This window comes from Pinus tabuliformis, chromosome 7, assembly GCF_031772625.1.
Source record: "Pinus tabuliformis cultivar Carrire ecotype Pingquan chromosome 7, CPIR1, whole genome shotgun sequence".
NCBI lineage: Eukaryota > Viridiplantae > Streptophyta > Pinopsida > Pinales > Pinaceae > Pinus > Pinus tabuliformis.
In genome coordinates this window covers 249358884-249373792 of record NC_142293.1, presented here as the reverse complement: position 1 = coordinate 249373792, position 14909 = coordinate 249358884, and the positions used below count along the sequence as shown (strand labels likewise).

The window sequence follows — 14909 nt, the reverse complement described above, 5'->3', positions numbered from 1 at the left end:
AGCCTCCCTGCAAAATTTGAGACTTAGAGCACATCTGATGCTACTAGAAATCAACAAAACACCCAAGCCAAAATATGTTGGGGTATTTATCCTCAATGATTGCTCCCACTGACTTACAATTAGAAGCATTATCAGTGATGACTTGGATGACATTGTATGGTCCAATACTTTCAATTGTTTGAATTAATGGTTGTGCAATGTTGATGGCGATCTTGAACTTTTTTGAGTAATCATGTGATGAAAGGAATACTACACTAGTAGCAAACACACCAAGAACATTTATCAATGGCTTGCCTTTTACATTTTTCCAGCCATCAGATACAATGGATACCCATATTCATTCCAACCATTTGTGAATTTACCCAAAGCATTTGTTATATTGGCTTTTTCATGATCGAGTCCCACGGTTCTAGCTTTGTCATACACAGGGCGCTTGTATCCTTAAGGGGCATCATTGATGGCATAAACCATTTCATGCCAATAAGGTGGGGGAAGAACATTGAATGGTATCCCACATGCAAAGAGAAACCATATTTATTTTGCATCCACATCATCCCTACACCCTTGATCAAGGAAATTTGATATGGTTCTACACCTTAAAGAGATGTATGTACCTGTGCCTCCGTATCCACTACCATGGGTGGATGCTGATGGAGTTCTTACTCTATGTGATTGTGGGCTAGTGGTGTCATGTTCAAAGTCACCCTTTGATCTTTTAGATTATATTGGCTTCCTCCTCTCCCCTTATGTATTTGGCTCTTTGTTGTGCTGACACATTTCCACAGGTTTTGATTCCTATTTGCTTAGTTCCATCCCATGCCATTTTCCTATAGAGTTGCTTTCTAGCATGGGTATATGAACTTGTGTAAGTAATTTTGCAATGGGGGCATGTAAATTTAGTGGTTTCGACCCCTCTCCCTCTTGAAAGCCTAGTAACATATTTCCACAAGGGGGTTTGGTCTACCTTGTTTTTCTTTCCATTATCATCTCCACTCTCATTATCCTCCTCCTCTTCCTCTCGGTACTCCTCTTCTCCAGGGTTTCCTAATCCACCACTACCCACTTTTTCATCATCTTCATCACTCCTGCTCCCAACACTATCATAACAAAAAAAAGAACCAACAAGAGAATGCCAAGCCATATACCCATCATGTTTGGTGGAGTTATAGTTTCTTGCTTCCAATAAAATGGAGGAATGGGAACTGGGAAAGAGTAGGAGAAGAGAACATGTTCCATTCAACATATAAAAAACACACAAATGCTACATGGAATAAAAAGAGTGGGATTAGACCCTACCTCTTTGGCTCTCCAATGGTGTTGCGTTCAATCCCAAGCTCTCTCAAATGGTAGTCTTCATTCTCCTTTGCAAGCTCTCCAAGCTCCTCAAGCTCAAACCCTCTCTTCCTTTCTCCCAAGCTCCTCAAGCCCTCTCAATCTCTCTTAATCATGAGCAAATGATACATTGTGGGAGGGGAGGAGGCCTTTTATTCTTTTGGCCCCTCCCTTCCATCCAAAAAACAATGCACACTCCCTTTGTTTTCTGCGGGAATGAACGGGAGCGATCACTCCTGCTATTGTAGGGAGCGCAAATTTTTTTTTGGGAGCACGCTCTTGGGGGCGCTCCCAATGCGCTCCCGAGCGGAGTTCGCTTTGGGAGTGGATTTGAAGGGGGAGGGGGGTGCTTTCCCGCAACCCTGACTAGGACTGAGTTAACGTAGCTGATAATAGGTCAGATTATTTAGCAGAGGGAGCGAAGCTTGTGAAAGTGTTGTTAAAGTGATCAAAGTTGCACAGGACAGAATAGAGCATTGCTGAGGCTGATCTAGATGAAGTTGCTGAGCTTTAGGTATTGGCGACCAGAACTGAGTTGTATATAATGTTGACAAAAGCTACATTTGAGGTATGAATTTATCTTTTGGTTCTGTTATATAAAATGACAATTAATAGCACAAGGATATCTGAAGTTATAACGAGATCAGACTTATCAAAATACAAGAAGCATATTGTTTATTATCAGGGGCAGAAGTGAAGTGTTTTGACAGTGATCAGATTCTATTATAACGTCCTCGGTATAGGAGCTCACATTTATTTTTCTTTCTTTTATCTTAAGGGTGGCAGGGTGGTGTAAGGCAGAGATTGAAGTCTCTTTCAGGCTGGAGCTTGAGAATACTTCAAGGTGGCAGGGTGGTGCTATGGCAAGTTGGAGCTTGCAAGGTGTTGGAGCATCCTTTCAGTAGGATCTGATAAAATTAGGGTGTTGGAGCATCCTTCCAGTTGGAGCTGGTAAAAGTAGGGTGTTGGGGCATCCTTTTAGTTGGAGCTGATAAAACCAGGGGGTTGGAGCTTTCTTCCAGTTGTTGCTGGAGAATCTTGGAAGTTGGAGCTTCCTATTGATGTAATTCTCAAGACATATATTAAAAGCGTTTGGTAGTTTTTCTCCTGGAAGGGTTTCCACCTAAAAATTTCTTGTGTACCATTCATGTGATGTGATGTGTTGCTGATTATCTTATTTGATTTGTGGTAATGATATTTAATGCTCTGAAAGAAATTAAAATTGAGTGAAATACTGATTCACTCCCCTCAGTATTTCGAACATGCAGATGCCCTTTGTTCTTATTTTTGTTTTCTTCTCTTTAAACTTCTTATTACTTCAATCATTGCTGTAGTTGTTCCCTCTTGGGCACTGGAGTCTGGAATGCTGTAGTTCAGAAGGCTTGCAGTTTCTTTCAATAGGAAAACACCAAGCACTAATGGAAAGCCCAAACATCATAAAAAAACTCAAAATTACTACTGTATCAGTCTAGCTTCAACCGAATACCTCCTATGGCCTGCAATTCAGTTGCAAAAATGTTTCTGCCCTCTTTGCCTGCCAAACGCACATCAAACACCAAAATTTCTGTGCAAAATTTAGAAAATTTTACTGCTGTATATATTCCAGATTCATGCCTTACCACAAGCCAGATTGGCATTTTGAAATTTTGTTCATTGTTTTGTTGAGTTCTGTGTCCTGTCGTTGAATTCTGTCTGCTGCCTCTTCGAGTACTGTGTGCTCTCTTCAAATTCTGTGTTGTCCTTAAATTCTGCGCAGTGTCTTAAAATTCAGCGCTTCAGCCTCAATATCTGTATGCTGCACCTCAAATCTATGGGTTGCTTGTCAAATTTTGTATGGGTATTTGACTCACTATTTCCTTGAATCTGTGCCAGCACCTCAAAATTCTCTCTTTAGAAATTCTGTTCTAGTGTGTGACATCACCCTGGTCTCTTCCCTTGTTATGTGACCTCGTGATATTTCGACTTCTTCACCATAACTCTCAGTTGCATCCTTTTGACTCTTTGGCTTTGCTGCCATCATAAATTGCATACCCGGTTGTAGAAATTCAGGCAACAATTAAGAGAGAGTCGTCCAAAAACATTGTATCCTGAAAGATACGAGAGTCATCTACATAATCTCAATGATTGTTGCTTTCATATTCCCTAACATCTAACTATGAAAGATGACTTAATTGATATCATGTCATGACAGTGTAAATTTATGACGTGGTTTTATTATAAAAGAAAGTTCATAACTTAAACTCTTAAGTTACAAAGTATGACTACTATTGAATATCTACTTTATCGCATATATCTTGTTGACTAAATATTAAATATCTACGTTTATCATGTATATCTTCATGGCTAAATTCACACTTAAAAGGTTCAACTTTCTGTGTCTTCAAATAAATTCTGCTATAATGCTTCAAAAGGTAAACAATTTTTGTTTGCTTAATTTGATAGCATATGTTGGATCCAAGAATGACCTCAACTTGAAAAAAAATTCCAAATAGGCAGGCCTACACAATAAGTTACTGTTGTGATACATGTATTAATGTACGGTGCATCCAGGAGTACAATTTCTGGTTAGCTGCTTTGTGGTGTAATCCATTATCGATCTGAATTTTTCCATCTTTCTTTGGTCCAAGAAATGTGTTATTTCTTTATTTTTGATTTAATTTCATTTTAGTGAAGGTTATATAGAAGTACAGATTTGAAGGTTATGCATGTCATAGACATAGTTTTGGATGTTGTTTTGAATTTTATTCAGCACTCTGTACCTTTTTTACTTTCTTTCTGCAAAGGCATGTTGAATCGTTTCCTAGGCCATTTCATGTCATTGGAAACTTTGTATATTAGGTCATTTCCATTCAAAGCAGTCTACCCTACAGAATTGTTGGAAGTTTATCACAACTTGCATTTCTCTGCTTCTATCTAGTTTGTCTGACATTTATTATGGGTGTTTATTGTTAATCACCAAAAAAGATTAACATTCTATGTTCTTATTCTGAGTGGTTGGTTTTCTTGAAGACAGCCAGCAGTGATGGCAGAGGAGTTTGCGAGGATAAATAAGGAGCTCAGTAAGTTGGAGGATTATATGCCTTGTATCAAAGACTTGAGAGCCAAACAGAAGGTATTTGATACAAAAAGTATAATAATGATTTCCTGCATTTGCATTTGGACTTCGAAAATGATATCCTTGCAATATTAACATACATGGGCAACTAGCTTTTAGTTTCCTCTATTTGATAAGACATTAATGCAGAAATTGTGGCCTTTATATTCAGTTAAAGTAAAGATTAATAGTGAACCCTATTGAAAATAGAATACCTGTAAGATTTAGCAAATTTTACGTGCCTGGAATTTTTTCAAGAGACTCTTGCAAATGCTCTTATCCTTTAGCATGAAGACAAACAGCTATAGAATAGCTACCCAAGAAATAAACTAGACAACTTCTGCTTATTCACGTTCATTTCAGAGAAATCGGGCATGGAGACACATACATGAAAGGATATTTATCATCTTCATCATGGTTATGCATATGGTTGAGTCTAAAGGATCTCTCATATATCCTAATCACTAGACTTGCCTTTTCCACTATTATTATGGTTACATGGTCTAGTTTATTATTAAGTGTTAACAGCCAACTTCTGTCAACCAGCTAAAATGAACTGCCGACTGACTGAAATGCTAACTGATCACAGTTGTCAATTAACTAACGAGATATTAACTGAGCATAATTATACGATAAAGCAATTGTAACCAACTATATAACTTTAAAATAGTCTTAAATATGATGACTACTAGTTGAGATACTTGTAACAATTTTTTCAGCAAAAAGATTCTCTTGGACAACCTATTATCCACATCCCCTCGCTCCCTCCTCATGCCACTTTTTCTCTGAGAGGGACATCAGGAGTCTTAGTTTTTCTTACCCTAGCAAACCAGCAATTAGTTCCAAGCAGATTTACGTCTACTGAATAAAAGCACCAGCTAGAGTATTAACCAAATAAATTCAATGGAAAGCAAATAGTACCAATCTCAATTACAAACAATGACACAACAGATTCTACCCAATCAGAGTTCTTCATTAAGTTCTGAACTTACTTGGGCTCCCTTCATGGGAAAATGGCCCAACTGAGGAATTACATTCAACACTCGATTTAATCCAACTGATCAAGCCTTCTTTGGCTGATCTGGATCTTTTTGTTGCCACTTTCTCGAACACAACACACTTACTGAAAAGCCTCTCCCAATTTTGTGCTGCTGTATGGTGTGTCTTCTCCTCCTCCCTAACATTGCTTATAATTTTACATTGAGCTAAATTTCTAACCCTAATCTCTAAAGTGATTGATGGTTGAGATTAGATCTTGCCCCACTTGAGATCAAGGGCTGAGATTAAAACATATTCACTAAAGTAATTTACTTTATTCCTAAGTTTACTTTAGCTCAATAAGCCAACATAATAGTTATGTTTTTTTCCTAAGATAGACTTAGGCAAGTTACAAAAACAACTTGCTTACACTAGAGCAAGTGTCTAAGGAGATCTTGGGTGACTTTTGCACGCCTAGGCACTTAGGCCGATGTAGAAGTACATGTCCGAGCTACAAACGTCAACACTCCCTCTTAGTGAAGGAGGTACTTTTGTAACTTGGAACTGACTTTAATGCTGCATTTGCTGCTCCCTTTGAACTAGAAGCTTTCCTTGCCATTTGGTTTGGAAACATCCTCGAAATCTTGTTGTCCTTGGTTTGGTTCCTAGAAGCCTCTTGCTCCTGAACATCCTATAAGGTCATCTTATACCAAGAGACTTTCTTGACAGACTTGGGGGAACCTCTTGACTGCTCCTCTTGTTATGATGCTGAATGTTGACTACCTCTTAGCTACTCAACCTTCAGAGATACTTACTTGTTCTCTATTGTTGCTCTGCTTCGTGCCTTCGCTTGAATAGGTTGGCCCTTCAACCTATATATGCTGCTGTCTCTAACTCCTAAGACATGTCCCTCATTAGAGCTAGATCTGCTGGGTCTGATTAGTACCTTCACATCTTGGAAAGCAACACAAAACCCCTTCTTCTCCATCATGGAGACTAAGAGCAAACTCCACCCGAGTTTTGGCACCTACAACATGTCCTTCACTTCCATCGTTCCTATTGACTCAAGTTGGAATATCACTATTCGAACCCCTTTAATTGCATGTTTGGCATCATTATCAAACTTGAAATGCAGTTCTGAGTCCCACTCGGTTACGCTGTCGAATTGTTCCTGTGCTCTTGTCATATGCCTTGTGGCTCTGCTATTTAGCAATCACACACTCACTGGTAATGTGCTTGAGCTAAGGTGGGAAAAAAGTATGAATTTTGTCTCGAATTTCCTGGCAAACTCCTCTTAAGCTTCTGTCATCGTAGCTACAACTGGCTACGTGCCTTTTCCCACCTTCTTCCTCTATTGACATTGTGAAGCATAGTGTCCCGTCTTATGACAAGTGAAACACTTGACCTTAGTCAAGCCCTTCTTCTTCTTCGACTGTGATGTTGACTCTTCACCTCTGCTACTCAAACCTTTGCTCCTCATTGCCCTACTAGCAAGAGCCAGGTTCTCATCATCCCCCCTCTTCTGCTGTCCTCTAGATAAGGACTTCTTCTAGAGCTCCTTCTAGGTAAAGTCATCCCACAGTTTGTTCCAATTTGGTAGATTTTCTCTTGTTAGAAATCATGTTACAAAGGAAGTCCAAGGTTTTGAGAACCTGCTTAGGGTTGTCCTTACAAGCTCATCATTTGGCAATGGTACCCTAATAGCTCCAAGCTCATCTTGAACTTTTGAACCCTTGTAATGTATGATGCCATGGTGTTTGATTTAGTCATCTTGGTGTTCTTGAGCTTCTTCTCAACACTATTTTCCGATTTTGATTGTCACTCTGATATAAGCTCATCAAAGTGGTCCACATCTTAAAGGTACTATCCTTCACTGATATGTGAGGGATCACATGATCCTTCACCCCATCCATGATGAATCATGATACATTGGGCCTTCACATCTTTCAACTTGTGAGCTGCCAGAGCTGTAATCTTGGTGGTTGCAAACTCTCATAGGTTGTTCTCCTTGAGAATCAATGTTATTCTCTCCTTCCATGGACTGAAGTTGTAGGCCCCATCCAACCTGTCCTCGAACCTTATACCAGTTGGTGCCACCTCAAAATCGAAAATCAACTGAAAACGATTATGGCTGTCACACCCTGATTAGTATGGTCTCCCTATTTCCCTTTGAATATTGACATTCTCCAATCACAATAGCAAAACTCTTGTGAGCCTCGATCATGCCTCTGGTCTCTATGTCGACTGCACTAGCTTTGCTAGCCACTACCAGTTTTGTTGCGTGTGCCACTTTAGCGTCTATCTGCCATAGTTTGCTCGACTCCCATGGCTGGGCTAACCCTTTTCTAGTCCCTGTGGTGACAACCACACACTGGCATAGCTTGACCAGCTGCCCTTGCTTCCTCTTTGACACCCTGCACACCTCGCCCTTCTACCCTCTCCTCTTGTTGGTTGTCTTTCCTAATACTGCAACTCTGCTCTGATAGTGTGCTGGTTTTTCTTGTTGATTCTGAGGAGTCTTTCAAAATAAATAATTATCTTTGATCTTGTTCCATTATTATTAACATTCCATCATTCAATAATTATACACAAAGACATCAACCATATAACATGTTATAACGGGACAATCCACACAAGTAACACAAAGATTTATCCTGGGAAAACCCTCGTGGGGAAAAACCCAACAACCTTTTCAATAGAGAATTCTTTAACTCAACAAAGACACATCTAAGTCTAACTAGGTTAAACTTGGTCTAAGGTTCACTCTCCTAGTCAAGTTTGTTTGGCCCATATGCTGACCTATCCTTCTTATGGAAGATACCATGCTTCAGATAATCCTTCTTGCTTCAGGTATGTGAGATTTCTTGCCTAGGTACATCCTCACAGAGATACACTACTTGCTGCCACATAGATCATATGTAGGAGACACATCTTCGACTGTCACAGAGATCCTATGTTGTTGCCACAGGAGACACATCTTCGCTGCTTCAAAAGACATAGATATGCTGCCTCAGAACACATAGATCAGACCATACGAACGTCTTGTGCCTTAGACTTCGCTTCTTTGCTCTCTAAGCTGCCTCAGACATATACCATATGAAATCGCAAAGATATTTCATATGCTGCCTCAAAGATGTTGTATTCCCTGCCTCAGACCATCCTATCTTCATTGCCTCAGATAATATGAGTTACACTCTGACCACGCTAGCTTCCTCAGACCATACGAGCTGCCTCAGACCACACAAAATTTCCACAGAAGATGCAAGCTAGTTGCTTCGCAGATGGGAGAATGAATAGGCCCTTTATATAATTTTTCCCTTGGCCGAATGGACGTGTCTCTTGGATGAAAATGACATGAACAATTGGAGAAACAACTTGACTAGGAGGAGGCTGATCTTAATTTTGGAGCCAAAAACCTTAATTCAAAAATTCAAAAATTCAAATTTCTTACTTTGAAAGTCACAATGGGACTTTGACTCAAAATATTTTATCTTTTCACTCTTAGCATTAAAATATGCTTTACAAATTCATAATGACTCAAACATATTTTATGAAAATTGATTGTAGTTACAAAAATCAACATTTCTTACCCTAGCAAACTAATAATTAGTTCTGAGCAGATTTACATCTACTGAATAAAAGCACCAACTGGGGTATTAACCAAATAAATTCAGCAGAATGCAAACAGTAATCTCAATCACAACAAGTGACACAACAAATTCCGCCCAATCAAAGTTCTTCATTAAGTTTTGAACTTACCTGGGCTCCCTTCTTGGGAAAATGGCCCAACTAAGGAATTACATACAACACTAAGGAATTACATACAACATTGGATTTGATCCAACTGAATAAGCCCTCCTTAGTTGATCTGGATCTCCTTATTGCCCCATCCTTGGACCAAACACACTTACTGAGAAGCCTCTCCCAATCTTGTGCTATTGTATGGTGTGTCTTCATCTTCTCCTTAACATTGCTTATAATTTTACATTGAGCTAAATCCCTAACCCTAATCTCCAAAGTGATTGACGATCGAGATTAGATCTTTCCTCACTTGAGATCAAGGGCCGAGATTAAAACATATTCACTAAAGTAACTTTACTTTTCCTAAGTTTACTTTAGCTCAATAAGCTAACATAATAATTATGTGCTTTTCTTGAGTTAGACTTAGGCTAATTTAGAAAAACAACTTGCTCACACTAGAGCAAGTGCTAAGGAGATCTTGGGCGACTTCTACATGCCTAGACATGTATGCTTGTGCAAAAGTACATGTGCGAGCTACAATCATGAACAAGGAGAGTATTAAGAGCTATGGATACTAATAGAGTGACATATGAGGAAGGGCTTCAAGCCAGATTCCTTAAACATGGCATCCAGTCTCTTGAGTTCTATATTGCCGATTTATTTAACCATGTGGTATGCTCAGGCTTCCTGCTCCCCCCTCGCCCTCGCCCCCCTTGGACGAGACACATTATTCATCTAGTCCACAAATCAGGGAGTAGTTATTATCTAATCAATTGTCGCACCATCATGGTGGGTCATACATTCTCCAAGCTTGATGCAACAATCTTGCAATAGTGGCTCTTTGAGGAGTTGGAGAGTTGTTTTCTTAGAGCTCGAGGACAAGCAAGTTTTCGGCGAAACTACCAATGATTGCTCACATTTTCACTCTTCAAGCCCTTAATAAGGAGGCTCGTCACCACTCTTTGAAAGTTTACTATTGCTTTGTAGACTTTTGGAAAGGATTTTGACATAGTTTCGAGGGAGGCATTTTTCCGAAGGCCTTGTGACACTAGCATATCCGAGACCCTCTTGGCAACCATTATGAGACTGTATGGGTCAGTTTTGAGATGGCTTAGGATGGAAAATGACCTATCCAATTTCATCTAGAGTACCATTGGGGTGAAATAGGGATGCCCCTTTTCGTTGATCTGGGATCTATATTGATGAATTGGAGTCTTTCCTACATGAGCATATCCAGGAAAGGGATGGTTGTCTTTTATAGTAGGTGTTGATTCCACTCCTCCTTTTGTTGATGACTTAGTCTTGTTGGCTTCCACCCTTGAGGGCTTGCAAAGGCCGATCGACGCACTGTCCAACTTTTGTGACCTTCAATAGTTGACAATCAACATGGGTAAAACCAAGGTTTTGGTCTTCAATGCATTGAAGAGGTCTCTTACAAACTTGCATTTATACTATCAGGGTGTCGAGATTGAGATCACAAGAACTTACTCCTACCTTGGGATGTTATTCACGAGGCCTCATTTTGGCATGCGGTAGGTCCTCTAGTCTTGGCTTAGTAAAAGATATGGTTCTCTGGTCCTTATTGAGAGAGACATTTCCAAAATTAGTTTCAAGATATATTGTCCAAACTTCACCTTATGGAGGCGATCATTAGACCCATAGTTCATTATGGCTTTAAACTCTGGGAGTTGAGCTTGTTGCAAATAGATTGGGCTAGCTTGGAGAGAGTCCAAACCCTATGTCTTAGACACATCATCTGCTATAAGTGGATAGTTCCACAACCCGTTATTGCAAGGGTGACATGCAACACCCTACTTAGTTGCTATAAACAATTTCTTTTAAGTATTACAAGTAACATGTCTACGAGCACCAGGGATTGTTGGGATTCTCATGCTCTCTGTTTGAGCATAGGGATCATGTGCTCTATGATGAGCACAGGTCCTTGAGTTGGAGCCAGATGTTACCCACCCAAGTGGGTGACTCCTAGGAGAAAACTTTTCTTCTATTTGTTAAACTTACCAACCAATACACCTATGATGATCTACAAATAGCTATACCTCAAAGCCCTCCAATGATGCTTCGGTCAATGCTTTTCATAATCTAGCTAACTTTTTGTATGAAGGTGTGTCATCTATTATCAGGTACTTAAACCATTTCTATAATCATGTGCTTTCATTTAATGTTAAGGGCATTACAATATGAATCACATGTTGAGTTAGATGATTGTCCGATCTTGGTTAATGTTGATTTGTGTAGCTTGGGAGGTACTCCAAGCCCTAGGGTTCAGGGTTTGGAGGACAAAGCGCCACAAGGGTAGCTTGTGGGCTTGGAACCCAAGTGTGGGGTTTTGGAACCCATCGTGTTTTGGGGCAAAACCATGATGGATTCACGGCATGTGATGGATGAGGATGATAGTGCTCGGAAAGACGATTCCAACGCATCAAAAATCGTTCGAATTCGAGTTGTCATTAAAGAGATATTAATTTTTGAAGTTGGAAAATTAATTTGGTTGTCAAGTAGGCCGACTTGATGAGCCAATAAACGTGCCACTTCAAATGTGATGTTGAGCCCTCTTGTTTGGTATAAATAAGAGGTGAATTGATGTTGTTTAGGCATCCAAGTTTGGGCAATACATCTTATAGAGAGCTCTGAAATTTCATGGAGGAAGCCACAACTAGATTAAACAGGCCGAGGAGATTTTGGACAGCGTGGTAAATCTGCCTAGACAGCGTGGGAGAAGCCTGTGGTTGAAGGTTGAGTTGCTGTAGGTGCAGTTGATGTGTTTTGGGTTAAAACAGGGTTGTTTCAAGTGTGTTTTAGGGCCAGATTATAGGGTTGTTTGGGCCAAGGAGATAAGGAGCAAGTCATTGCTGTTTTGGGGTTGGGCTATCTCTAGGGTTGCGTTTGGGGTTAAACAAGCAGACATGGGCAACGTAGGAGTGGAGGCACCTTCCCTTGGTGAACTGCAACCTTAGAAGGCTTGCATTGTTGAATGTGTGTTGGTTGGAGGACAGTGTGGTGTGCCCTAACTAGTGATGTAGTGACAACAAGTGCAGCGAGAGTACAACAAAATTTTGGAGAGGTGTATTGGGTCAAGTGTGTGACCAGATTGGATCGTGATTGCAGCAACTTGTTGGTGCCATGTGGATGACATTCCGTGGTGGTGAGACGTCATCCTAGGAGTAGAATCAATAGTGATTGGATTGGGTGTCATAGAGCTGGTTGGAGGGCAGCGTGTTGGATACCCAAAGTAGCCCTAGACAAGCTATCTTGAAGGACGAAGAGCAACTGAAGGTTGGGTGAAGGACAATGGTGAAGTGTAACACTTTGATGGACTAAAGTTGTTGCTAGCGTGGGAGATTGGAGCTCGGGAATTAAGCCTACCGAGAGAGCAGTGGATGAGCCCATGTTCATTGTAGCAGACATGACTTGCAACAATGATAGGAGGCATCCCCCTTGGAGTCTCAATGTGTAGATGCCTTGATGGACTAAGGCACTACTTGTGAGCAGTACGGGAGCAAAGGATGGCAGGACGAGATACGACATCAAAGTTGCACAACGAAGTTTGTCATTGTATCTTGTATACCATAGACTGTTCTATAATTCAGATTTGGTTTAATATAGCGAAGATTGGGATTGTACATATTGTACAATTTGTTTAAAACTATGTATATTGTGCATATGTGATTTACTGCTTTATATTTCCGCTGTGCAAAGTAGTTTATGGTTGAGATTCTTGGTTTGGTAGTTGCAGTGATTTTAAGACTCTAACCTAAACCCAAGGTCATGGAAATTCAACATGGTATCAGAGCGTGTCTGAGCTACTTTGGAAGTAAGTAAATCAGAGTTGTGCGCAACGAAGTACAGTTTGAGAGGGAGTTGGTCACATTGTGAGTGAAGAGTTCACTACACTATCGAAGTTGCAGGCAGGTATCCGATATGAGGACAGGTTGGAGGGGTTGTCCAACTATAGTCCATGGAAAGGAAGGATCAATTTGATATTGCAGGTCAACAAGATCTGGGATTTTGCCGAAAAAGAGATCAAGAAGCCAATTGACTATAAGGAGCTGGAAATATGGGAAAATTTGGATGCGAGGGCAAGACTAATCATCCTAGATGGTGTGAGGGATGCCCTAATACTTCATTTGTTTGGGAAGAACACACACATGAGATGTGGATGTATCTTTAGAATTTGTTCCAGAATAAGAACGAGAACCGGGTACTGGTATTGGAGGACAAGTTGAAATCCACCAAGATGATAAAAGGTGAAAGCGTGACCTCGTATTTGATGAGATTGTCTCAGGTCAAAGATGAGCTTGCTGTCATCGGTGTGACTGTCTCAGATGGAGATATGGTAAGGATTGCCTTGAAACGGTTCACCAAAGAATGAAAGCCCTTCATCAAAGTAATTGTTGCCAGAATGGGATACGCTGTGGGATGACTTCATTTAAGAAAAGTTGCGAGACGAGGATCTTCAACCGAAGCATAAAGCTTCAGATGATGACGTGACACTTGCATCACGAATGAAGGGTAAGCACAAGAACGACTTGAGTAAAGTCAAGTGTTTCAACTGTGGCGAGATGGGTCATTTTTCGTCGAGATGTCTGAAGAAGAAGGGAGATGATGAGAAAAGAAAAGGAAAACATGCTGCCCTTTTTGCAAATAAAGCAGAGATGGATGAGCTCGCTAAAAGATTGGAAGACGAAGAGGAGGATTTTGCTATGATTTCTCTTTTCTCGCAGAGTACTATCAAAGAGGATGGATGGTACGTGGACAATGGTGCGTCGAAGCACATGACAGGGTCATAGGATATTTTTGAGACTCTAGCTGGATGGGACTCGAAGTTGCACATGGTGTTGGGCGATAAGAGTTAGTTGGAGATCTGAGGATTGGGTGTGTGCCATTCAAAATGGTGACAAGATGTATGATGTGGGTTCAGGATGTATTGTTTGTACCAGGATTCAGATATAATGTGCTCTCTATCTCGATGATGGAGAAGAAGGGGTTTGAGGTCTTGTTCCAGGATGAAAGGCAAGACTTAGGCTTAGAGGCTCTAAGTCTGATGGGATTGTAATTGGAGTTAGAGAGCATGGTCTCTACAGGTTGATTGCCAAGCCTGAGGATCATGGAAAGAAGCAGGGACAGGTGCAGGTTCCAAAGAAGCAGGAGCAAATGCAGGTGCAGGTGCAGGGTTCAGAGGGGAAGGCACAGGTTCGCGAGAAGAAGGTACACTTTTTCAAGAAGGTCCAGGTTCCAGAGATTTAGGAGTCTAGTTCGAGAGGGAGCTTGCAGATTTAGAGGGAGACTCTATAACCTAAGAAGAGAGCGTGGTCAGTGGTGAGCAAGGGTGCTCCTATAGCTGCCAAGAAGGAATCATGGAAATAGTGGAAGATGGTACAGGATAAGAAGAAAAAGCAGGTTGCTTCTGGCAGTGACAACGACACTTCTAAGAAGGGCATAGTTCACCATACAGGGATTGCTGCGATTGTGAGCGCCAAGAGTTGGGCAAGTGTTGTGAGCAGTGATGATGATGATGAGATACTTCCTAGTCTTGGAATTACCTCCCTTGCTAAGAGTGAGTGTTGATTTGTGTAGCTTGGGAGGTGCTCTAAGCCCTAGGGTTCAGGGTTTGGAGGACAAAGCGCCACAAAGGCAGCTTGTGGGCTTGGAACCCAAGTGTGGGGTTTTGGAACCCATCGTGTTTTGGGGAAAACCCATGATGGATTCACGACATGTGATGGATGAGGATGATAATGCTGGGAAA

At 40.8% G+C, this 14909-nt stretch overlaps 1 protein-coding gene across 1 annotated transcript in view; it reads left to right on the top strand.

The window, feature by feature from the left end:
- Positions 1-14909, top strand: part of LOC149246778 (peptide chain release factor 1, mitochondrial-like) — a 259495-nt gene that overhangs the window by 39476 nt on the left and 205110 nt on the right. Inside the window, exon 3 of the mRNA XM_089458024.1 lies at positions 4346-4444. Within this exon, the coding sequence (XP_089314150.1) occupies positions 4346-4444 (99 nt within the window). The remainder of the gene's footprint in view (positions 1-4345; positions 4445-14909) is intronic.